The sequence below is a fragment of the Rousettus aegyptiacus genome, unplaced genomic scaffold (assembly GCF_014176215.1).
Source record: "Rousettus aegyptiacus isolate mRouAeg1 unplaced genomic scaffold, mRouAeg1.p scaffold_m13_p_2, whole genome shotgun sequence".
Taxonomy (NCBI): Eukaryota; Metazoa; Chordata; class Mammalia; order Chiroptera; family Pteropodidae; genus Rousettus; species Rousettus aegyptiacus.
This window is the reverse complement of record NW_023416295.1, coordinates 43,587,477-43,612,065: the sequence shown is the minus strand read 5'-3', so window position 1 is coordinate 43,612,065 and position 24,589 is coordinate 43,587,477. Positions and strand designations below refer to the sequence as shown.

At 40.4% G+C, this 24,589-nt stretch overlaps 1 protein-coding gene and 1 pseudogene across 4 annotated transcripts in view; both read right to left on the bottom strand.

The window, feature by feature from the left end:
- The window catches only part of NFE2L2 (nuclear factor, erythroid 2 like 2), a 29,644-nt gene extending 14,167 nt beyond the window's left edge, over nucleotides 1-15,477 (bottom strand). The window contains exon 1 of one of the 4 annotated variants that reach the window (XM_016152603.2): nucleotides 15,289-15,477. In XM_016152603.2, the coding sequence (XP_016008089.2) occupies nucleotides 15,289-15,333 (45 nt within the window). In that variant the 5' untranslated portion in view covers nucleotides 15,334-15,477. Of the gene's footprint in view, nucleotides 1-2,556; nucleotides 10,343-14,163; nucleotides 14,551-14,579; nucleotides 15,065-15,288 lie in introns of those variants that run through there. The other 3 variants (XM_036238032.1, XM_016152604.2, XM_036238031.1) reach the window with 3 other exon arrangements.
- Nucleotides 15,478-21,747: 6,270 nt separating this feature from the next.
- Nucleotides 21,748-21,862, bottom strand: LOC118614298 (annotated as a pseudogene).
- Nucleotides 21,863-24,589: the final 2,727 nt, after the last annotated feature.

Sequence of the window (24,589 nt, the reverse complement as noted above, 5' to 3'; positions counted from 1 at the left end):
ACCCACTAAAGGCACATTCTAATTGACTGACTCATGTAAGGGCTGGCTAATACCAAGAGTAACCCAAGAAATAGCTCTACATCTCCTTGGAGAAAGTCCTTGGAGACACCAGCCCTTACATCTATAGTGCTTTAGAGCACAAAACTCTCTCACCTGCAACATGACATAATTTATTTATATATTTTTTAAAGAAGAAAGCAAAAGCTCTATTAGGGGGGGAAATACACTTCCAGACATGGAAGTGGACCTGAGCAAGAGAAGCGTGACTCAAAAAGCCTGCACCATGATGTCATTTAATCCTCACACTGCTCTGTGTGAAGATTAGGGAGGTGAAGAAATTGACACGGCATTTGCGGCAGGAGCAGCCCTCCTCCAAATATGATGATATACCCATAAATCAAATCATAGAAGTAATGCCTCCCTTTCCTCCTCTAAATATAAATACGATTCTGGTTTGCTCTAAGAATGTCCACTGTAGTTGTTGGTGGCTTCTTCCTTTAAGTCAGTTTGCTAAACTCATAAGACAACAATACCATAAAACAGGGCTAAACCTCTGCCAAATGATCTCAGAACACCTAACTGAATAATAAATACAACCTAACTGAATAATAAACGCATGAGGTCAAACTCTTAGCCGTCTCCTCAAGGACAAAAGCTGTGGGTCTGTCTGCTGTAAAATCTCTGGCTTTGAGAAGAGGACTTAAGTTAAAATCTGAAAGCCCGCTGTACAGAGTTCTCCAAAGCAAATGCTCATACGAAGTATGAGAATTATTTTTACCTTACTATTCCCATGAAAGTATCATTATACTGCCCAACAAAAATATACATCACATACATAATTAATCATCCTATTTGCTGCTAAGCACAGCACAAAAAATTACTTTTCCTTACCACCTGAAATAATTTCTTTAAAAGTCCTTTTCTTTAGCCTGGACCTGTAAGAATTAAGTTCTTTGAAGCCCTGATGCCTACCACATTTCCAACGCCATGTTAACCCAGGACACATCAGGTCCCGCTCCCTGTCTGGGATTGGGTCATGCCACTGTTCAGTAACTGTTAGCCTCAGTTTCTTCATCTGCCACAGGACACATCTGGTTTAGGCAACCCTAAGATCCCTTCCTTTAAATATCTCTGAGTCTATGAAGTCCAAAATTATGTAAACTAATTCTGAATTTTAAAACAGACTAATTTCAGCTACCTGTAACAGATGCTCTAAAGCAGTACTGTCCAACAGAAATACAAAGCAAGCTACATTGTATTTAACACAACTTTAAGTAGCCTCACTAAAAAAAGAAACAAGTGAATTTAATTTTAACAATATATTTATTTAACTCAATATGTCAAAAAATTAATGCAACATGTAACCAAGATATAAATTTATTAATGTGCTATTACAACTGATGAACATGTTCAACATACAGGAAATTCCACCTGATATGATCACAGGCAATGCAGCCTTACCAGAATAGTTCTATTTAACAGAGATTCCTTATAATACTGCTGTTTTTACATTTAAACCAAAGTTCTTTAAATTTAAAAATTCAGTTCTTCAGAGGCACTAGCCCCATTTCAAGCACTCAAAAGTGTCAAGTGGCTAGTGACTGCTGTTGGACAGTGCAGCTCTGCAAGAGCCTACAAAGTGAGGCCTGCACACTGCTTAGGGGGGATTGTACTGAACCAAACTCCTGTTTTGCAAGTTACTTCCTGAGGATACACTGGGAAATTAGCCCTTCCAAACTACACTGGGTAGTATTTATACTTTTAGCGATTATTTAGAAAAAGCTACCTCAATGACCTGGAAGTGCTAGCGTGAATCTGAATTACTAAGAGGGCTCAAAATGATTAAATGGATCATGATATTATTTGGCAATGTTAAGGTCCAGATGCCACACAATTACCATGATTATTGTAAAGGTCATCTGAAGAATGGGTAGAAATAAGGCGTCTTAGATGATGGGAAAATATTTATCTGTTCCAACCAAGGATATGAATAATCCTGAGTTTGAAAATTATATTTTGCCTGCTTTCAGATGTATACATTTGAAAATGCACAGTACCTACTGTTGTTGCCAATTGCCAGGTGGCAATTTGGACCTCTTATAAAGGAAATTAGTGTATATGTCATATTATATTCTCTTAAAATCAGTATAGAAATCTTTTAATGTAAATCTTTTCAATTAACTTGCTAAGTAAATATGTAAGGACAGTGGTTACCTGGTGAGTCTTCACATTAAGATTTGAGAAAGATCACAGTGCCAATATTCTAAGTCCAGATAAAGATAAGTATGATAAGCTAAGCGGTAATAACAATGGCTACCACTTACTGTGCACCTTTTATGTGCTCAACACTCTTCTAGGTACTTGTATTCACTATCTGTTTATACTCACATCAATCTGTGAGGTGGGTAGTATCATTATCATCACCCTTTTGGAGCAAGGAAACCGAAGCATGGAGGTTAAGTAATTTTGCCTGAACACCTCAGTCTAGTAAATGTTGACAATGAGATCCAATTCAAGTTCATATTACAGAATCACTCAAATAACACAGGTTCTTACTTCAGAATAACCCAGGCCTCTTTAAGGGAGGCTGACAACGCTGACTTAGGGACACCTGCAGGTGTCCTGTTGGGGCTCGGCTACCTACTAGCTGCATAGGGTAGCTCGGCCTAGGCAACTGATCCCACCGTGCTGTTCCTGTGAGGGAAAAACCAAGACAATAAGACATGTCATCACAGAATTTTTTTTTTCATATATAAAAAAAGTATGTGAATGGCCCTTAAAAATACAGTGGACAACTCAGGGGTCAGGTATTAATACCATTAATAAATTCAGTTCCTGTTGCAGATGTCAAAAGAACATGAGAAGCATCAAATTTTCAGGCTTCTGAGTATAACCACTATATAAAAAATAGCAGGTGAGGTCCTAACTTGTTTAAATATCAGGTTCCTGCATGGCAACAACAAAGGGTGGTAAATGTAAAATTTTCAGCTGTGCCATCTTCCTGAGGGTCTTAGAAGGTTCTTTTCCTTCACCACTCTGGTTTTTCTGTTGTTGTTGTTGCTGTTGTTGTTGTTGTTGTTGTTGTTGTTGTTGTTGTTAAAGGCCAGAGATACTTCGGGGTAGTTATTACTAAAGAAATATTTTGGTCAAGACTAAAAGAAGGGGGTGTGCTTGGGAAGAAGACAAGGCCACAGGGGTCAACTTGGTTCATGTTCGAATTTAGCCTTGCACTAACGTACTTCTGCCTCCCAAACTCTTTCTGTTCATACAACTTACCTGTGGACACTGCTCTGTTTCTAGGCCCAGAACCTCAGAGTAAGAAATTCTGGCAGAAGTGAAAAAGTGTATCTGGGAAGACGTTCAGTGAGATGGCTTATTAATCCACCTAAGTACAGGGAATCCAGAGGGAAGGCCAGAGGGTTCCACAGAGGAAGCTGGGCATTGCGTGACATTGCTGTCCTAACGGTGCACATTAAGGCCTTGCCACCCACCGATTGGTTTTCTGTCTCAAGAGGCTTCAGTTGCCAACAATCAGACCCTCATATGAGGCCTGGGATGCACATAGGGAAAACCACAGGAAAATAAGAAGTTTATAGCAAAGAGCAAGAAGGGTCACGTGAATGCTCATGCCGTTATACAGCTAGAATTCAAGGAGGGATTTTTTTTTTCAAATGGGCTATACACATCTCAGACTCCCACACATTCAAATATCCCTGACAAAGAAGAAATGTAATAACAATAATCACAGTCACCATTTGTTCAATGTGTACCATGTGCTAGGTCTTGTACCCAGTTCTTTTCTTAAGAATACTGTGATACAGATCAGCCACATCGTAGAGATGATGAAACGGAGGCACATCCCACTGTAAAATCTGTCAACTTAACCTCTTGGGACCTTGGTTCTGAAAGCCTATAAAACAGGGATAATGCTTCTTACCTCACAGAGTAGAGTAAGGAGTACACAAGACAAAACCAGTTTGTTAAAGCACTCAGCACCCTGCCTGGCCTTGGTGAGAGCCTGAGAGATGGCAGCTGTCATCACCAATATTGTCAGATGCCCACCTCTGTTAGCTTGGGACTTACAACCAAATCCCATGGCAGAGAAAAGAGAGGACACTGTTTTTTCTTTTCTTTGGTGAATACTGCTCATCACTGGGACTGGAAGCCAAAGATGAGACTCGCTAATGACTGGAGATGGCTGGAGCGAATCGATCTCAGGAAAGGGCAGAAAGAGAGAAACTCTCCCTATGCCACCTTGGAGAAGAAAACGATCCATCCTTGCAGCAAAATAGAAGTTTCCGGCTTGTCCTCCTCTCCTGTCAATGGAATGAACACACTGGTGGATGGGTTTCTGTTAAAACACAGGAATAACTGGGCATGCAAACTTGTGCACAAATAATTGCATCATGGGGCCAAAAGGAAGAGAAAATCTACTCTCCTCCAAACTTTAAAAAATTCTTTTAAAATAGCTAACAAAGGTACAGTTTAGAGTTACAGTTACTGATCCTCAATCGTTGTGCTGATGCCAAATTGACTCAGCCATTTGCACACCAGAGCCCCCTCACCATCTCTGCCTTCAACCTGCCTGTCTTCTGATTCACGGGCCGTAATAACTTCCTGTCCACATCCAGCTCTTCCTTGACCTTTCCAAAATATTCCATGATTTCCAGCTGCCTTGTATAAACATGAAATGTCACACGCAGGCACTTGAAGGCTCTCTACAGCTAGCCCCAGATTAACCTTTTCGGCCCTACTGACTCAATATGCTGCCAGTCCATCCAGCTCACGCCGACACCTTTCCTCGGGCTTCCAACTAAAGCTCGTGCCACATGAAATCCTTGGCTTGAAAAGAAGTCTAGATAAAATGCTACCTCTCCTCTGCACTGTCATGGAGCTGTCATATATCACAGAAGAGCCCGTATAAACACCATGCTCCTAGAATGCAGTAACACACTCACTCTGGTGTTTATTGAGCAACTACTATCAAGTACCAGGCATGGTGCCAGAGGTCAGAGTTATATAAATGAATAAAGGACAGTCCCTACCCTGGAGGAAGTCATACCTTAAACAGACAAATATGCAAGTTATAATCATTATGATATGATGCATGCCCTATAATCCAGGGGTACAAAGGGATTGATTAATTAGGAGGGGCAATTTAGAAAGCAAACATCCTTCAAGGAGAACAGCACATTTGCTGCATTATCTTGAAAGGGTAAAACAATTTTATGCCCTGCAAGTTCCGCAGGGTGTGTAAATACCTAATAAATATTTATGGAATGAGTAAGTGTACATTTGTGCTCAGAATTTGGTATCTTCATTGTACATCTAGATGTCTGGGGTTAAATAGTTCTAACTACTGAATTTACAAAGGTATCATGTTTAATATCATTTATGACTCAAACACTAGCCATAGAGAAATTATTTAACTTCACTCACAATAATGATGCTTCAAATTATTCTTTGGGTACTTTACTAAAACAAAATGTTATTTCTTAAGAACTATAAACGCACACTCCACATTAAAAATAAAGTTGATTTTTTTAAGAAAACGAACATGATATTATCTTTAAATATCCATTAAAGAATTTTGCAATTTGGATAGTATAACAATTAATCAACCAACAAATGCTGATTAAGGATATTTTCTTAGAGGACACTAGTTATTTCCCTCAGACTGATGTTCAGTAAAAGGACAAGAAATGGGCAACTTCACTTTGCCCCCATATTCTAGGTTTTTTCCCCAAAGCATCAATCTATTAACTATAACATTCCAACCTCTTTCACTGTTCTACAGCTTCCCTTACTCTCAGATCTCAGGCATCTTCAAATAGTGCTCAGCAGAAAAGGCAGTAAAAACCTAGAGAGATACAGTATATGACTTTTAACTTCATCTTGAAAATTAAAAATAATGTTTACCTTTTTCAGACCAACTCCTTGCAGCTGTAGGCTCAAGAAATGGTATATAGTGGTTAATAATCACCATCAAATAACACAGCTCTGTTAAGGGAACTGGACTAGATATTCTACCTGAGTCAATGAAATGGACCTGGTCCCTCTGGTTTCTAGAGCTTTCACCACTTTCTATGATTTCTCTTCCATTACACCGTTTCAGTTTAGAATACAAGGTGTGAATCGGCTGCCATCTGAGACAGTGGGCCTCTTTACAAAGACCAAGGAGGTAATATCCTGAGATTTCCTGAGGACAAGCAGTGATATCTAGAAGTCAATGAATGCATCACAGCGGTTCCACTGGGCTGGCATTGACACCTCGGAGCATTTAGAATTGTATGGGGGCTGATGGGCCTGCCTTCTGGTTGTCACAAAATATCCTGTAGTGTGGGACCGTCCTCCAAAGACAAGTTCGGCCCACGTGCCAGTAGCACTCCACTGACAAGGTTGGGACTCCTGTCTTCATTTTTGTTAAGGAGTCTCTTACTCATTCGCATCTAACGAAACACCCATAGTCATTAGACAAGAAAAGAAAGAAAGCAGGGAAAGAGGAAAAGAGGGAAGGGAGAGCAGAGATTATGAACAGATATCTCAATTCCTGCTCTGCTACCACAAGTCACATGGCCCTGGACAAGATACTTTAACTCTTTGTATAGGTTTCCTCATCTGTAAAATGGAAATAACAGCCCCCATCAGCATAGATTTATTGTCAAAATCAAGTAAGAGAACATGTCTAGGATCTATAACAGTACTAGCAGGTGTTCAGTAAAATTTAGTCTTTTCCCCCTTTTTCTTCCCCATGAAATTGCCAGTTATCTGTATTCAGATGTAACAACAGAAGGCTGGTTCTCTTCACAACGTAGGAAGGAAATTAGTTGGCAACGTGAACCTAAATAAAGACTAGGTGTTCTCTCTGCCTCTGTTATCATCTTTACCAGCGCACACATAATCACTGAAGCTTTACGGCGCAATTGTACTACCAAGTGGACTTTGGAAACCTGTAGCACAGGGCAAGAGATATGTATTCTGGAGCCCCAGACTTCCAGGAGTCCCTCAGGGACAAAAGGAAGAGAGATGAATAAATTTCTATCTAGGGGAGTTATTTCTACTCATATCTCCCTAGGGAGAAAAGTCTGTTATTTATTAGGATGAATGGGAAGAGCTGTGAAGTTATCCCAGTTCTTCTTAAGATTATTCCCTCCTTTCTGAACTTCCCCCCAAGTTCAAGACCCAAAGGTCTAAGTCCTTCAGCAAACCCAAAATCTCTCTATATAATCAATCCTGCCCTGGCATCATGAGGGAAGGGGGAGCACAGAACCTACCAACAATGGGAATAGTTATCTAAACTGGGAACTCCCAAAATGGAGCCTCCGCCCGCACTCTTTAGAGGAATTTCTAGGATTACATTACTACTGAACTACTCTGCAGTCACATACGTGTGGCTCCATAACTAGAGGAAATGTATAACTATAACATGTTACATGGAAGTCAAAATACAGTGGGCACTGCAGTCTCATTCTCCTTGCAAACGGGGAAATGTGAATTCTATACTTCATGGAATTCCCATTCAATTTACCCGCAAGCAGGAATGACAACTGCCCTTGCTCCGTTCCCAGGCTCCCTTGCCAACTGGCTTCCGACTATGTTCCAAGGATTGGGGGTGGGGAGGACACTGGAGAGATGCCGGAGATGGGAAGGCCACTTCTCAGTGGTCGCAGCTCCCAAGGCCAGGCTAGCTTCAGGAGGGCAGGCCAGACCCTGGTATTCCACTGCCTCCCTCAGCCCCTCCAGCTCTACGGATGGCAGTGGCTTCCCAAGGCTGCTCATTTCTGGGTTGTCTGGCTTCTCAGCTCTTCTATCACCTATGTAATTCATTTCCTATGTTAAATTCCTTCTGTTTGAAATCGCTCTCATGGTTTCTGGTTTTCTAAACCAAACCCTAGACTGTTTTTTAACCTCTCCAAAGAGTTTTCTCAATAATGACAATAACTACATTAAAGGGTTGTTAAAAGAACTGAAGATAATGTGTGTAAACATAACACAAGTAAATACTCACAAACGCTTTCCCTTTTTTCACATGGAGAACTTAACTGAAAGCTGCATGTTGAAGAGCATAACTAAGCATTACAGATTTGGGAAATCCTCATGTGAAAATTCTGGGGCAACCTGAGGCTTCCCTCAGGAAGAGCCCAAAAAGAAGAGATTCCTCCTGGGTTCATTAAAAGAAAGTGTACAGGCTAGTTTTCTTTTTCCTTCCAGCCCCTCTCAATTTAATTACAGAACCCTTCCTCCAAGTGAAACCTAACCTGGAATCTCCTCTCTTGAAGTCACCATCCTCACTCTCAATCCAGTGACCCAAGGAGTCTCCCAAACATGCAGCGTGGTAAAGAAGTTCCTAGCAGAGGTGAGCTTCTGCCTCTGGAGAAGAACCTGAACCCACAGGACAGTTCTCCTTTTTGGCCTAGTCTCAGCTTGGGTACCAGTGGAAGAACGTACGGCCAGGGCTGAGAAGAGGACCTAGCCAGCACAAAGGAAAGGAACCCTGTTCCTGTCTTTTAGGGTTTCTCAATATAGATTTTGTAGATGTTAATTATGTTTCATTGAGAATTATCAAGAACAAAAACAACTTCTTCAAAAATTGGCAATTTTTCCTATTGCAAGCAAAAAATGATTTGTTTTAATTTCTGGTGGTTTTCGTCACCAGGATTTTTAAGATTTAAAAAATTTTTTTTTGCTAGGTCGAAAAAATTCATGGTTGTTTGATACTCTCGAGACACAGCAGCAAGACTCTAGCACTGTAAAACAAACCAGCAAAAAAGTACAGGCTCTCAGCCCTCAAGCACCCGAAAGAGTGGTATAGTTCCATCATGTGCCGCGCCTCTGCGCCTCTTCTGTTCACAGATGGCGACAGAGCATCGTCATCTTTTCCTCTACACCACTCCCTTAGGCTGGGAATAGGCTGGACTCTACATCCACGTATCGTATTATAATAACTGTGCTGAGGCAGAGGAGACAAGACTGTCAAGTCTGGAGTAAAGCAAAATTCCACACCCTTTATCAGCAGGCCGCCCAATACCTGTTATTCCTGACTTTCACACAGACATAGGAGGGTGACAGGGGAGATGGTACTAGCTGACCCTGAATGTCGCTTACGGTCTGGCAAAAAAAACAGAAGGGGCATTTAATGGGAAAAATGATACATTAAAATACAAGTATGCATTGCATGTAATCTAAATGTTAGCACTGAAGTCTTTCCCTTTTGAGGTAAATACATTATGCACAAAACTCATAAGAACATGTGAAAGAATAGGATAGTTTTTTAAATCTTAAAACAATAGGAGGGGACAGGTTAAAGAATTTCAAACTACTGATGACTAGAATTGGAAAAGCAGGCATTTTCCCGGAGATGACTAAAGGTACCCCTACCCCAATGGGATGATGGCTGGGGGCAAGACTGGAATTGGGCCGCACAAGCTCTGCCTGGCAACACTGGAGAGAGATCGTGGCTGGCACAGTGGTGCCCACTTCCTTCTGGGCCTGTTCCTACCCTGTGTGCACGGTGAGGCTAAGCCGGCTTCAGAAGGCCCTGAACCACACCCTCAAGTCTCGTAAGTGGGACTTCTGTGCTATGGATCACTTGCTCACTCTCTCTCCTTCCAAAAACAATTCATAAGTTAGCCCCTGTTGCCAAATACGTAGACCAGAAAGCCACTCAGGTAAGTACAAACAGTAGCGCTATGGTCAGAATATGAAATTGACTTTACTGGGCAGATACAGAAAATCAAAAAATTGACTTGCTAAAAGATGCCTTGTAGATTTAAGCGTTTTTTTGTTTGTTTTGTTTTGAATGGGAGGAGACGAGCAGATAAATAAAATGTTGTGTATCTGTACAATAGACTAGTGTATTCAGCAATAAAAAGAATGGAGTCCTGATACATGCTACAACATAGTTAGATCTTATATACATTATGTTAAGTGAAAGAAGCCATAGTCACACAAAACCACACATGGTATGATTCTATTTACATGAAATATCCAGAATGGATAACTTTACAGGGATAGGAAATAAATGAGTTCTAACCAGAGCCTAAGGAAGTTAGACAGAAACGTAGAGTGACTGCTAATGGGTATGGGGTCTCTTTTCAGGGTGATGAAAATGTTCTAAAATTGATTGTGGTGATGGCTATACAACTTTGAATATACTAAACCACTAAACTGTCCACTTTAAAGGGGTGGACTGTATGGGATTTGATTTATATCTCATAAAGCTGTTAAAAAATAAATACAAAATATAAATATAAATTCTATGCCCAGCTCTCAGGGAACTAGCTGCAGAGAGAAAGAAAAACAAAGTTTCACAGATAAGACAAGCATCAGTAGTTTTTTGTTTTTTTTTTTTTTTTTTTAATTTTTATAAGAGTTTTTTGAGCCAAATTGACATATGCCAGGGAGCAAGCCACCATATGCTCCCGAGCATTAGATTTTAAAAGGCCATTAAAGAGAACTGCCTAATGCAGAAAACAAAATCTTTTTTAGTTCAGAAGGAGGCTTCGAAGCCCAAATAATATGATATTTTCCTTCTTACTTAATCATTCTTCTCTGATTTGTGAAAATGCAATGGAGAGTTCGGATCTCCTCAGCATGCTGCTGATACTACCAGCCCTAAGTCTCAATTTCCAAGCCTGTGAGAAAGCAATGACTACTTATCATTCGGATATATATATACACACACACATATATATACATATATAAAATTCAGATATCATATATATCATTCATATATATATAATTTTTAATCCTTCAGAATATAGCCTGTTGATGGATTATAATGTCTCTCAAGAGTCAATTATCAATAAGACAGACTTGGTAATCTAGACACTTCCTTTGCCTGGCATTTGTCTTTACTACTACCAGTGTTTGGGCCAACACACTTATATGCTCACATACACAATAAGACTTTCATATATGAGGTTTTGTGACATACAGTTATCATAGGACATATGCTGTAAAAACGACTGGTGAAAAGTACTTTCCACCCGCAGAGTTCCTAAAATTCTAATAATAAAGTATTTACTGTGGCAGGGGTTGACACTGAAAAGGCCGACTTTAGGCAGGGTGGGCTTTTGTTTAGCAGTTTTGTTTTTATTTGGGGGGGAGAAGGGAACAGTTGGTGTAAGAACACCACGTGTATTTTTCTAATACCGTTTGAGAATTATATATTTGAACAGATTTTTGCTTCCATTTCCAGAGAACATACCATTATCAAGTGAAGAAGCCTTGGCCGACACCTTAGAGCCCTTTTAATAAATGTCCATTGAGCATACTTAGAAGCAGATGGTAATGAAATTTTAAGAACTCACAGAAATCATATTATCAAAATATAAACTCTATTCTCCATTTTATGGTAAACTTAAACACACAGTTATAGGTAAAGAAAGCAAGTTAAATACCGCTTTAAGTAAACTTGTTCTTCTACACCCTGGTTTGCAACAGACTTCGGCAAATTTTGTAAGTGACTGTGCCAGGCATTTAAAGACTCAAGAGTTTACCCAGACCAACTTTTAGGTAATATCACCCACTGGATCCTAAAACACCTGCAGGATCCTTAATTCAGACAAACAGGACAATAATTCTGAAAACGATATAAGGATAAGGACTAAGAAATAACGTATTTAATTTTGAACTGTACTATTCTCAAAATTCTAAATGAGCTTTAATTAGACAGACTTGAGCCCTTACATGTGCTTCAATTTGTAAATATCAAAACAGGAGATTCATGTTTCATTTGAGCCAAAGGTTCCTACTAGCTGTTTACAACTCATTCTCTCTCTTCTACCCACTTTCCTTCAACCTGATTTAATCCCATCTGTCCCACTCTTCACCATAAATTTTCACTACCGAAGTTACTTTGGACCACTACTTCAAAATGAAAAAAGCCAACAGAACAGAAGAATATACCAACTAACAAGGCGAACAAAGGTGAACAAATATTCTAGTAGCTAAGAGACTTGATCAAGAAGAAGGAAAACAGCCTCTGAAAAGTGTTTGAGGCAGAATATTGGACACTGCTGAAATCCTGGAAATTTTAAAAACTATTTTTAAGAAACAGTCCTGCCTTTCTAAATTAACCCGTTTGGCCTGTGTCTTCCTTAAAAGGCCCCCATGTGGTAATTCCATTGATAGGTTTATCGATTCTCACTGTATTAAAGAAGATCCACCTCCTCCCTCACAGTTACTGAATTTCTTGGTAAGGAAAAGGCTAGTCTTTTTAATTCCTACCTTTGCTCAGTTCTTAATTTATGCACTTTTTAAAGTGTGAGCTTTTCTTCCAGTGCAAAGTTTAACTAGTCCTGGTCCAGTTTGGAGGCAGTGATTAAGTGCCATGGGAGTCAGATACCTAGGTCTGAATTTCACCTGTGCCACTCAATAGTTGGGCCACTTTAAGCAGGACTCTTGGCCTCTCTATGCCTCTTGTCTCACCTGGAAACTGGAGATAATAGTATGTCCCATGGGGTGACTGTGAAATTATGCATGTGAAGCAATTATCACACTACCTGCCACCCAAGGGAAGTGCCCAATAACACATCTATTATCACCTTAGTGTCAAGTTGTTCTTGTACCCTACTGAAACCTTAACCTCAGATCAAGGAAAAATTAAAGAGGAAATATTATTTATGCAAAAACCCCTTTAAGTAAATGTGTTCAGCCAGGAGAGAGGAAATTCCCAGCAGGGAGGAAAGTGCTTTTAGTTCACAGAGGGTTCCTTTTCTCATGAAGCTTTTTAAGTAATTCATCCTGAATAAAAATAAATATTAAGAAAAAATAATGTATTTGGCTTTCAACTCTTCCTGGTAAACCTAAATTCAAATTAACAAGAAAGATTTCAAAATGGCCCAAGTTATTTTTAATGCAGAAAGAATGATATGAGTTGTGTATTTATCCTTTTACATGCTGCTTCCACAATCCCAAGAGCTTTTTCACATCTAAAAAGTCAAGTTCGTTTTTGGTTAACATTCACTCAGGAGATGGAGAGACCTGTCCTAATTTTCCTTTAAAGGTAATTGTATTTGTCTAATCTAAAATCAATGTCGTCCCTCACACACAAAAGTACTTCATCTTTCCAAGACACCTTTGAAAAAAGTAACGGATGGCTTCTTCCACCGATGGAGAAAGCACCTGAGGCTCTCCTTACTGACCTGTGCATCAACACCTCCTCTGCAGAGAGGGCGAAAAACAGTATCATAGTACCACATCGCACCTGAAGTTGCTTTGACTAAAGGTCAGAATCCACTTTGACTTTTTGTATCTTTCTGCATTACAATGATTTAACATGAATCATAGTTATGGACATGAAATTGATTCTAAATTTTACTCCATTTTCCTTTTTCATAGTCTTCAAGTATGCTAACTGATGTCTGATTACAAAGGTGGAAAAGGAGTAACACTATCAAACATAACTAGAAAGTTCACATTTAAAAGAGAAAGCAGTATAAATGCCTTACGCATTTCTGTATAAGGAATTTTAAATTATGGAGTAAAGAAAAGAAAAATACTAAAAATAATGGAGGGCTCTAGGCTATAATTCCTGAATTTGGGAAAACTAAAGCCCATCAGCATCATATTTCCTTTTGTCATACAGATGACTATACAAATTAGTCTCGAAAAGCACCTAAATTTGAAAGCATACTTCTTCACACCATTGGCAACCAGGGGAATACAATCCCAGTCATTACTGGGGGAAAGTTCAGGATAAACAGCTTTAAACAAACACAACTAATACATTGTCCAAAACTTCAAAACTTACTTTAGATCTTCAGGATCAGTCTAAAACATTAGGTTTAAGAGCATAAACATATTTACTGTACTTATTAAGTTACACACTTCCTTAAACCAAATATTTTTTCCGAAGAATTTAATCACACCAAAAATGGAAATATAAATAACTACTCCTTTAAAAGTCCATACGAAGTATGAACAGAAACTTATTTTCGCTTTTATAACAATTTACAGAACTTTATAGCAAAGCATTATGAAACACAGGTGTCTCGCCCTTGATCTTGCCAAAGCAACATGCTAAGAAATCGAAGCAAATTCTCAAACAGAAAAGGAAAACTATATAAAGCACCCAAGGGAGAAATAATATCCTAAAACCAAATATTTAGTAACAGCCTAATATCTACAGGAATTCTAATCTACATTCGCAACTCTTACCCTTGACAGCACAAAACAGAATATCTTCTTGCCTTACACATTTTGGAATTGCAATTCTGAAACGCTAAATCCAAAGACAAAGCCGCCCAGGGGAAAAAATAACAATTGCGCAACAGATCTACAGCTCCAACTTGTCCCTTGGCCCCGGCGCGGCGCGGCAAGGTTTGCACGCTATAAAGCAGGAAAGGGCCAACCGAGGGCCTCCGTGACAGCCAACCGGCCACGGTCACGGAGGCCAAGGCCACGCACACGGCGTGCGCCACCGGGCAGAAACTGAGAAGCCCGAGGCGCCGCCGACTCCGACCGCAGAGTCCTCTGCTCCGAACCTTTACCAGTGGCGCAAGGCCGGGTTCTGCCGCCGCACGTCGGGGCATGCGAGTGCATTGGGCACTTAGGGACCTTCTCCATCCCCCCACCTGGGGGCTTGGCTTTCGTGCCAAGTTGTCTCAGAGGGTGATTCGATGGATGAACTGATGACTTCGCAAAGGATCACCCTTAGACGGCCCAGCGGGGCGAGCGAGCCGTGCTGCAGCTCGCGCAGGTCGTGGGGCCAGGGGCGGCGGTGGCAGAGAAGGGGCTCCGGGTCCCAGCCCGAAGGAGACCTCAGCTCCCCCGGGAGCGGCCCCGTGACTAGGCACATTTTTGCTGTCTCCGAGGCGGGGTAGCCGCGCGGCCCCGGAAGGGCCGGACCGCGCCGGCTCAGACCGCCAGTGTCCGCCCCCTCCTGCCTCCCGAGCCGCTCGAACTCGGGGTCCAGCTGGGCCACCCGCGTCCCAATCCGGCGGCCCAGGACGCCGCTAGAAGTTCCTGTTCACCCCATGCACGCAGGCGTAGATCCCCTCCGCCCCTGCAACTAACCACACAGTCGCCCTCCGGGGTCGCGGGCAAGCTGTCGGTGGGACCACCGGCCGCGCCCCCACACTCCGGACGGCCCCCGGAGTCCCCGCTCCCTGTCCCCGCCCTGTGCTGGCGCAAGGGCAGCGGCCCCGGTGTGCGGCTGCGGCAGCCCCGGCTTCGGCCACAGACAGCGAAAGCCGGCTGCGGCTGTCCGTCCCGGGCCGCGGCTCCCTCGCGCCCCTGTCTCCCTTCTGGTACCACAGTGGGGCCTCGAGGGCTGGGCAGCACCTGCTGGGACGGTAGTCCCGGCGGCGGCAGCTCCGAGTCCATCATGCTGAACTGGGGACCGTGCTCTGGGACTCCCCGACGGCGACCCTGTCCCAGCTGGCGAGGCGCGGCGCGGACCGGGAGGCACTGACGACGGCGGAGGTGGCTAACCGGCCTTCTCCGCAACAGGGCCCGAGTCGCCTGTCGGGCTCTCGCCCCGCCACGCCTTCCGCCCGTCCTCTCCCCCCTCTCCCCGAGGGCGGGGCGAGAGCCCAGGCCTTCCCTTCCCTGGCCGGCCTCGCGGGCTGAGCTTCCGAAAATCCCCCACCCCCGTCCCGGCTGACGCAAGAAGCTCGCGGCCCGGGGGTGGACAGGGCGGCGAGCGGGGTCCCTGTGGGCGGCCGCGAGCGGGCGGGGCGCCCGGAGGAGGGCCGCGTCAGCTCCCGGGCTCTGCGCTCCATTCGCCCTCCCTGCAAAGAAAAGCAGCGCTCTCCGCCAGCGAGATTAAGAGTTATTTGCCAAAGGTCGCTCGACTTCGGGCGCTTTGAGACAGTTTAAATAGTTTGAACAAACACGCTTGGAGACCGGGCAAAGGCCCTGGTGTTGGGGCTGCGCTTCCCTGGTTTGGCGTTACAGAACCTTGCCCCGCTTTATTTCACCCCACCGCCAGAGCGTGGCGCCACCCGGGGGGCGGTGGCCGAATGCTTGGACCCGGCCGTGCGCATCGCCAGTCGCCCTCGGTACCCTCCCGCGCTGGGGCCAGTGGGACTTTCCCAGGGGAAGTGTGGACTAAGCTGGGAGCTCGTGCTCGTAGTCACCCTGAACGCCCTCCACTTAGTCCCAGGCGCTTGCAGTCTCACTACACTCAGGACGCCAAGGGCAAATGAAGTCTCTTTTGGTCGGAGACTAGTCAGTCCTGCCCACTATAAGCTTTCTTTTCCCAACAAAGCGCACACACCACAGATGGCGTCCTTTACCACTGTGCAGTACGACGACATCCCATAATCTTCACAAGTTTCTTTTCACGTACTCACGATATAATTACAAAAAAAAAAAAAAGACAGGTTATAAAGTAGTTTGTATAGTATGAATCCGTTTTGCAAAAACGTCTAGAAAAAAAATTGAAAGTCATTCACCAAATATTACTAGTTGTAGGATAATGAATGATTTTATCTTTGTTACTGTTTTGTCTCCAATGAGTATGTTTTACGTTTTACATTAAAAGCAATTATCTAAAAATTAATCATCGCCCACAGAAAACTTCAAGTTCTTGAAAACAGAAATATTGTGAAATCGTATAAAAGAATACATATTTTTTTTTCTCAAGCATTAACAATATTTCTAACTCTTTAACAAGCCTGGTTTTCAGTTTTTAGCTTCTTGGAATTATGCAAAACCAGGTGAAGTAGTGCCAGCGGTGGTTTTGCTATTTCATTCAAAAACCACATACCCACCCACATACACACACCTGACTATAGCAGATCAACACCGAAGGAACTTTCTTTCTCTTGGTTGCATAATTTGACACTCCCAGGATTTATCTGTAAATTTATATGTTCAAATATTCCTTGAGGTAAGTGAAGCCTAAGTTAATCATTTGTAATTGAAGCTAGCGTCTTCAACTTGAATTAAATCCTTTCAGTTCTTATGTGAAAAATCTGCACGATGATCTGCACACCAAAAACAAGCTTAGGAGAAATTATTTACAATGACTCGTACATGAAACACAAAGAGACATAATGAAATGACATTTCTGCGTCAAAGAAAGGCAAAAGTATATTATTAACAATTCAAATTACTTATTAAAACTACTGTATTTCAGAAGGTAGACAATGAGCCCAGGAGGTAAGAAATACCAAAGTTATATGTGATATGGCTGCTGCTCTCAAGAAGTTTATAAAAAGTGTTTGGTATTTCCTCATTAAGCAACAAGTTTCCATTGAGTTTAGACTGAATGAAAAAACCTTTTACAAAACTGCAATTGCTGGGACTATATTATTTCAGGCACCTGCAGAGTACATATTTTCAAAGGGAGTAGAACAGTATGATAAGAGTCTGAACATGTTTAAGAAAAATAAACATTAAGAAAAAGCTGTTTGGTACTGAATGGTGGTTCAGCACAAGAAAAGGGAATCCCAGTCTCAGACTACCCATGTAAAGCAGGTTCCCAGTCTTTGCAGACATTGAAATGAGATTGTCTTTATGTGAGAACTTAGGTCTTGCTCTCTGAACTTACATATTGTACTGTGCGGGCACGGATATTATACATTGAAACTCTCCAGAGGAACAGGAAAGATGATGCCAGTTTTTTCCCCCTGTCCTGGTGCCATGGGAGTCCTTTTTACTGCCAGGGTCTCCTAGCCACTATTTTATTTCTCTCCTCTGCCACCCCCCTCACTCTGCCCAATTGATTTCACATTCTACTAATCCTTGTACATTTCCATTGATGTCTGAATTCTTTGCTGACTTTGGAAAGACAACCCGCTATATATGCTTAAAATGTGTCAGAATTTTAATACTTTGCTCTAGAGTTCTCATAAAAAAATAAGCATTACCAAGTAAAACTTCTGAGCACAAAGATTTTGGATAATGGTAAAGCAACGACCCATTTATTTCACCATCTTCTCAGAGATCTAAGCTGCTAAGTTTGCAAGACCCAAGAAAGTACCTACTGTTTCAAAATCCTTCATCATCTTGAGGTTTCTTTACTCTTCTTTTCACTTCTCCTTAATTGTACTATGAGTTCGAGCCAGAAAATATCCAGAATCTTTTGGAATTATAGTTGAAATTCTATATTTGTCCAGCTTATAGTTGGAGCATATGAGGTAGCTAGCTTTTAAAGATAGTACCCAATGAACCCCTTCACCCAAACTGATGTAGTCCCTTGACACTGAATCAAGTCTGGCCCTGTGACTTGCTTTAACTTATGGAAGGAGGCTGGAAGTGACACAATGTCACTAAGCCTTAAAAAGATCTCACCACTTTTAATTTTATACTTTAGAAGTCAGCCATCATATAAGAAGTCTGATTATCTTCAAGGGAAGAGAAGTTATGGGGAGAAGCCCTCGGGGATGAGACTCTAAGTGGAGAGAGAGGCTATGTGAGTGAAAAAACCATCTTGGATCACCCACCTTACCTAGTGAAACCCCTGAGGACTCCGGCCCCAGCTGTTATCTGTCCGCAACTATATATGAAGATGTTAAGCAAAACCAGCAGAAGCCTGCCTGGTTGAGCCTAGCATAAAGAATTGTGAGAGCTTATAATAAACTGTTTTTAGCTGCTAAGTTTTGGTGTGGCTTGTTTCACAGCAATAGATAACCAAAACAACACATATTGAATATCTAAGGCAAGGTTTTTCACAGGTGCTTTTTGTTTGTTAACCATCATTGCAAGCGAGCACGAGCATGTATAGGGACAGTACTTTGCAATTTAATAGTCCCGAACTCTCAGAAGCAATTGACCACCCTGTGAATGAGGAAAGTATCTTTCCTATAACATATGATCGTTGCTACATAACAAAGTAAATCATCTCATCCGAGCATGCATGCATCAATATCATACCTTTAGATAGGTGATGGTGAGATATTCTCCTTATTGAAATACACTTAAGAAACACAGACATTTCAGCAATTAAGTAAATGGAAGTATAAATGCATATAGAGATTCTGGGCCTGACATGACCTCTTTCATATCAGTTATGTAAGATACTTTCTGAATATCTGCTGAGGGAATTTAAACTTCAGGATCAATGTGCCCAGTGGATAAACTGAACTCCAGTACAGCAGAGTTCAAAATAATTGGTGTATTAATTTCAAAACACACCCATAATCGTGGTTCCTTGGTGTGCATACCTCACTGTGCAAACTACTGATACAAAGAGCTGTAAATCTCAAAAGCCAGTTTTAACTCATAGTTTCCTGCTCGTAATAGAAATAGTTCTCTGCAGAAATTGCAATGCAGTAAGTAAAGAGAAAAACCCAGAAGTTTAAAAGAGTGCTTTTGAATTATATGTGTCGATACCTATGTAAATATATATGCATAGGAAAAAAGACTGACTATATATCATCAAAAATGTTAAACATAATTATTCTGATTAGTGATTTTATTTTTTCTCATTTCACCTATTTGCATTTTTCTAGATAAACATAATTACTTTTATATTAAAAAGCAAAAAAGGTGTGTGTGTATGGGGGAGGGAGGGAGTATAGGAGAGTATGGGAGGAACATTGGCTTTTCTCCCAAGCTACTGGGTCCACTTCATTTTCAAACTGAATTTTAACCACAAGCTTTGGAGATCTCTCCATTCTGTATCTACTAGAGTGGAGCCTGGAGAATTTGACCACATCTTTAAGTGTGGTTGTGGTAAGGGTCTAAAAATCCCTTTGCCCTTTCAATCTACTGCTATATTTGCAAAATGTCACTCTGTAGAATAGGAGTCCCCAGACAAAGATGGAATTTTACAGGTACATTGAATAGAAATTAACAGCTGCAGCTTTGGAGTAATATGCAAAGTTGTCCATACATAACATTACTGTATGGGGAAAATAAACAGGGTACAGAAAAACACATACCTAGAGCTATGATTGCAAAGTTGGTTACCAAATGTTAATAATGGACATTGAATATCACATAATTTTCACTTTCCTCTTTGTACTTTTCTGTACTGTTCCAATTATAACAGTAAGCATTTTTAGAATTAAAGAAAACATCAATTAAATTCTTTTCATTTTGGATGAACAAAAAGCAAGATTCAGTGACGGAAGAGCAGACATCCTCATGGACAGGCTTTGCAGACAAAGCCTTTAACACTCTCGAGGCTGGAATGTGAAAAAAGAAAGCAAGATTTGCCAAGATATTTGTGTTTTGGCACTTGCTATACTGTGTACTCTCATTTGGGCTTTTGAGTAATATTAGAATTAAAAGAACTCTTAGAGCTATTTTGGCTCAAAGATGGCAAGTAAATTTTACTTTGATTGCCAACTCCAGCTGATTGGTAGTGGCTTGCCTATAATGCTCTGCTGAGAAAAATTCAGAAGCAACTTCCTAATTTGGTAGGAAGTTTTCAGTGATTGATTAACGTCTGCCCCAAACACAGAATGATAGGAGTGGTGGCACGTATCAGGTGTTTCCTTCCCTAATCTGGTCCCGCTGTCTGCTTTTACATTTAAGAAAACTCAGGGGTGAAGTTGTTACCAATAATTACAAAACTAGCTGTTGGCAGGGCCAGAAATGAAATAATATTTCCTAATTCCTGGAATTATGTTCTTCCTATGCAACAAATTGCCTTGGACTTTTGAAGGCAAATCTAGCATGGGGCCAGACCTAAAGAGTCTGATGTAAATTTTATTTCCATTTCAGTGCCTTATTTTGGGAGAATATTAATAACCCAATTTATTAATGATATTATTTCATGTATTTTATAAAAATTCCCTATAAATCATGAATATGTGATTAAGCCCAATATTATAAACCAGAAGGCTACAAAATGATTAAGTGAGTTGCTCAAAGCTCAAGAAAATTATTATCTGAAACTGGCTGGTTCTAAAATCCAGGCTCAGTCCACTATAGGTCAGGTCTCTGTAGAGTCCCTTGGCTGTGCTGTATTTACTAAGAGTACTCACAGCAAACCTCCCTGAAGATTACATTTTTCCACATTCTGTTTAATTAATTCCCCATGGACAGAATGATAAAGTATTTTTCACTAGAGAGAAAACTTGCAAACAAATATGAGAACTGGATTCTACATTCGAGAACCTCAAAGTGAAGAGTAGGGAGAAACTAAATGGGCTGTTTGCAACCTCAGCCTCTCTACCTAAAAAAAAATATATGATTGGGTTTTTATCTTTCTATTTTAATGAAGAAGTCTAATGAGGTATAAAATGTACTGACAAGACTGTAAGAAGCTATCGTAATCCTTGTACTTTTTCCAACAATTAAAGTCCTCTTGTTGCCTACTTCTAAAAAGCCTAAGATACAGATAGATGGGTTGTTTCTATTTTTTAGTTTTAATGCCAGTTTAGAGCTATCTCTCCTTATAAAATTCAGGTACCTATAAATTGTATTTTCTTTCTTCCAATGGAAGATAAAATATTTTGGTCTTTGGGGTTCATAAACTGTCAAAAGTTTGTGAAAAGACATTTATCGAAAGACACTTGTCTTCTTTCTGGACTTTCTTTTTAGGGGAGGGAGGGAGGTGAGTGAGGGCGTGAGTAGTGAGGGGGGAGGAGAGCTGGGGAGTTAGGGAGGGATGGAGGGAGTGCAGGGCGTGGGGGCAGGGATGGGATCTCAGATAAGATAAGCGATGCTATATATCTCTCTGGGCTTAATAAAATATTACACAGACATCTAAACTTACCTTCCTTCCTTCCTTCCTTCCTTCCTTCCTTCCTTCCTTCCTTCCTTCCTTCCTGGCAATCCTTGGTTGACCTCACAGATTGCAAGGACCTTGTCGGCTTACAATTCCTTATTTTTCATTTTTTACATCTACAGCACCTGGTCTTCCTAGGTGGTCTCCTAAGTACTAACCAGGCCTGACCCTGCTTAGCTTTCAAGATCAGATGGGATTGGGCTTGTCCAGGGTGGCATGGCCATATCACTTTTTTTTTTTTTAAATTGAGTTTTGACTGTGGGCCATGCACTTTATATGGATTATTTTATTTAATTCTCTCAGAAAAGCAATGACATAAGTATACTGTAACCTCTTTCGAAGTAAGAAAACTGAGACTTGGAGAGGTTAGCTAATTTTCTCTATGGTCAAGCAGTTTAATAGTAAGCAGCTGAGCAGGTCACTCTGTCTCTAAAGTTCCTAAGCATGAAGATTTGCTGCCTCCCATAGATGTTTAAAAAAAAAAATGGCAAGGTTTAGTTAGGGAATTCAGGTAGAAATGTTTTGCTTAAATTATCTAGGCAATTTATTCATTTAAAAAACAACAGGTGATGAGGGGTACCATGTTTGGGGAAGACCAAGATGAATTAAACATAGATTCTATTCTCCAGGTTCTTTCATTCCAGTAATAAAACATCACAATTGCCCATATCCTGGAAGTGGTGAATGCCACGGAAGAAGCGGGCGGTTCATATACCCAATCTAATAGCAGAGGGTCAAGGTTGTCTCTTCATTTTTATGAAAAATAGCCTTATTGAGGTATAATTGGCATACAAAAAATGGCACATATTTAAAGTATACAATTTGATAAATGTTGATATATATATATGTGAAGCCATTGGCACAATCCAGATGTCCATCGCTCTCAAGTTTGCTTGCGCCTCTCCCTGTCCCCCATTCCATTCCCAGACAACCACGGGTCTGCTTTCTATAACTATGAATTAGTTTGCAGGTTCTAGAATATTATAAATGGGCTCGTATGGTATGTATTCTTTTTTTTTTTAATTTGGCTTCTTTTACTCTGCCTAATTAAGATTCATATATTTGGTTGCATGTAGCAACAGTTAATTCCTTTTTATTGTTAAATATTCATTGTCTGGGTATACCACAATTTGTTTATTCATTCACGTATTGATAGATGGGTTGTTTCCATTTTTTAGTTTTTACAAATAAACTTTGTAAATGTTGATGTACAAGCTTTTGTACAGATATACATTTCACTTCTCTTGGGTAAATATCTAGCAGCGGAATGACTGAGTCATATGGTAGGACTATGTTTAACTTATAAGAATCTGTGAGACTTTTCCTAGTGGTTGTACCATTTACATTCCCAGCAGCAATCTATCAGAGTTTCAGTTCCTCCATATACTTGCCAAGACTACTTGGTATAGTCACCCCACCAAAAAAAATCTACATAGATATAGATGTACGCTACTGTAATTTTAATTTTCATTTCCCTGATGACTACAGATGTTGACTATGTTTTCATGGCACGGTGGTTTTAATGCATAATGTAATGTTTTCTATACATTGACTAAGAGGGAGAGCTACATCTCTACAATATGCTTCATTGTTATAAACTCTGCTGTTAGACAATCAAATATGAGGTATGGTAAGAAAATATCATTAACTGTTCATTTAGAAGTCATTAAAATTCCTGAAAATATAAAATGTGCACCTTAATGCATATTTGAGTTCTTAAAAAAGAAACTACACAGTACTAAGCTTTTACTTTCAACTGCTGTTTTAGAATTTTTTCTACACATCCTGCATTGATGGACTCACTTGTGTTTCCTGAACTGCATTGAGAAGCAACAACTATTAATTGATTCTTTTCCCTCTTTGATTCATCTTCCTTTGACATCTTAGTTATTACCATACAAAGTTTTAATTGAATTGGTTAAAATCATCTATTAACTACTCTGACAAGATCACTGCAGTTTTATTTATTTATTTTTAAAAGGCCATATTTTGTGACCATATTGATTTATAAGACAGACAGAGGAAGTTTTTACTGTGCACTGTAGACTTTTCCATAAAGGAACATTATTGAGACATTTCTTGCTAAGGTTTGCCTATTCTCATCTCTTGGGGAAGTAAGTACTATTGTCAGCAGCAAGAAATATATCCTTTCAATTTCAATTGTCCACTCTAGGAGGAAGATCATATAATACCAACACCTAATCTCCTAATAATCAATTCAATTTAATAAAAAATCATTTTGTGTGCTATGTGAAATGCACCATGTGAAACGAGCTTTTTCAGCACTTACTATATATGAGGCTTTACTTCCGTTAACTTTATATGTCATAACTAATCCTCACAATGACACTTTATAGGTGATAAAGCTGAGTTCAACCTGATTCAATAACTTGGCCAAGGTCACACAGTTCTATGATTCAGTAACATGGCTAAGGTTCCATGGCAAAATTCATGTGAAATCGTAGGTTTAACTCATCCCCAAACCTTTGCTCTATTCACTGAGCCAAGCCAAATCCCAAGATATCACCCAAAGTTTTGTGAATAATTAACTAATATAGGGATATGAACTATGTTATAATTTCTGCCATTTAAGTGTATAACAATCTTTGAAGGAAAGAAGCATAATTTATGCTATTGGGATATAATAGAGCTATATAAACTATGCCATAATTTTCATGTTGAAATTCAATTTAAGATATTGCCACGTATTTGTTTTTCCTTCTTAATTGCTGCTTACCCACCCTCTACTATTGACCTAAATCTTTAAGTACTTTGTAAAGAAATTATAATGGCTCCTAGAAACCTGTATCTGATTGCTAGTAGCTCAGAGTTAAATTTGAAGAATATCACTCTACAAAACATGATTCAGATTTTATAATATAATTGCATGGTCCAAGGTCTTTGAAGCTACCTGTTTGCCAATCAATGCCAGATTTGATCATGGGACTTTACCCA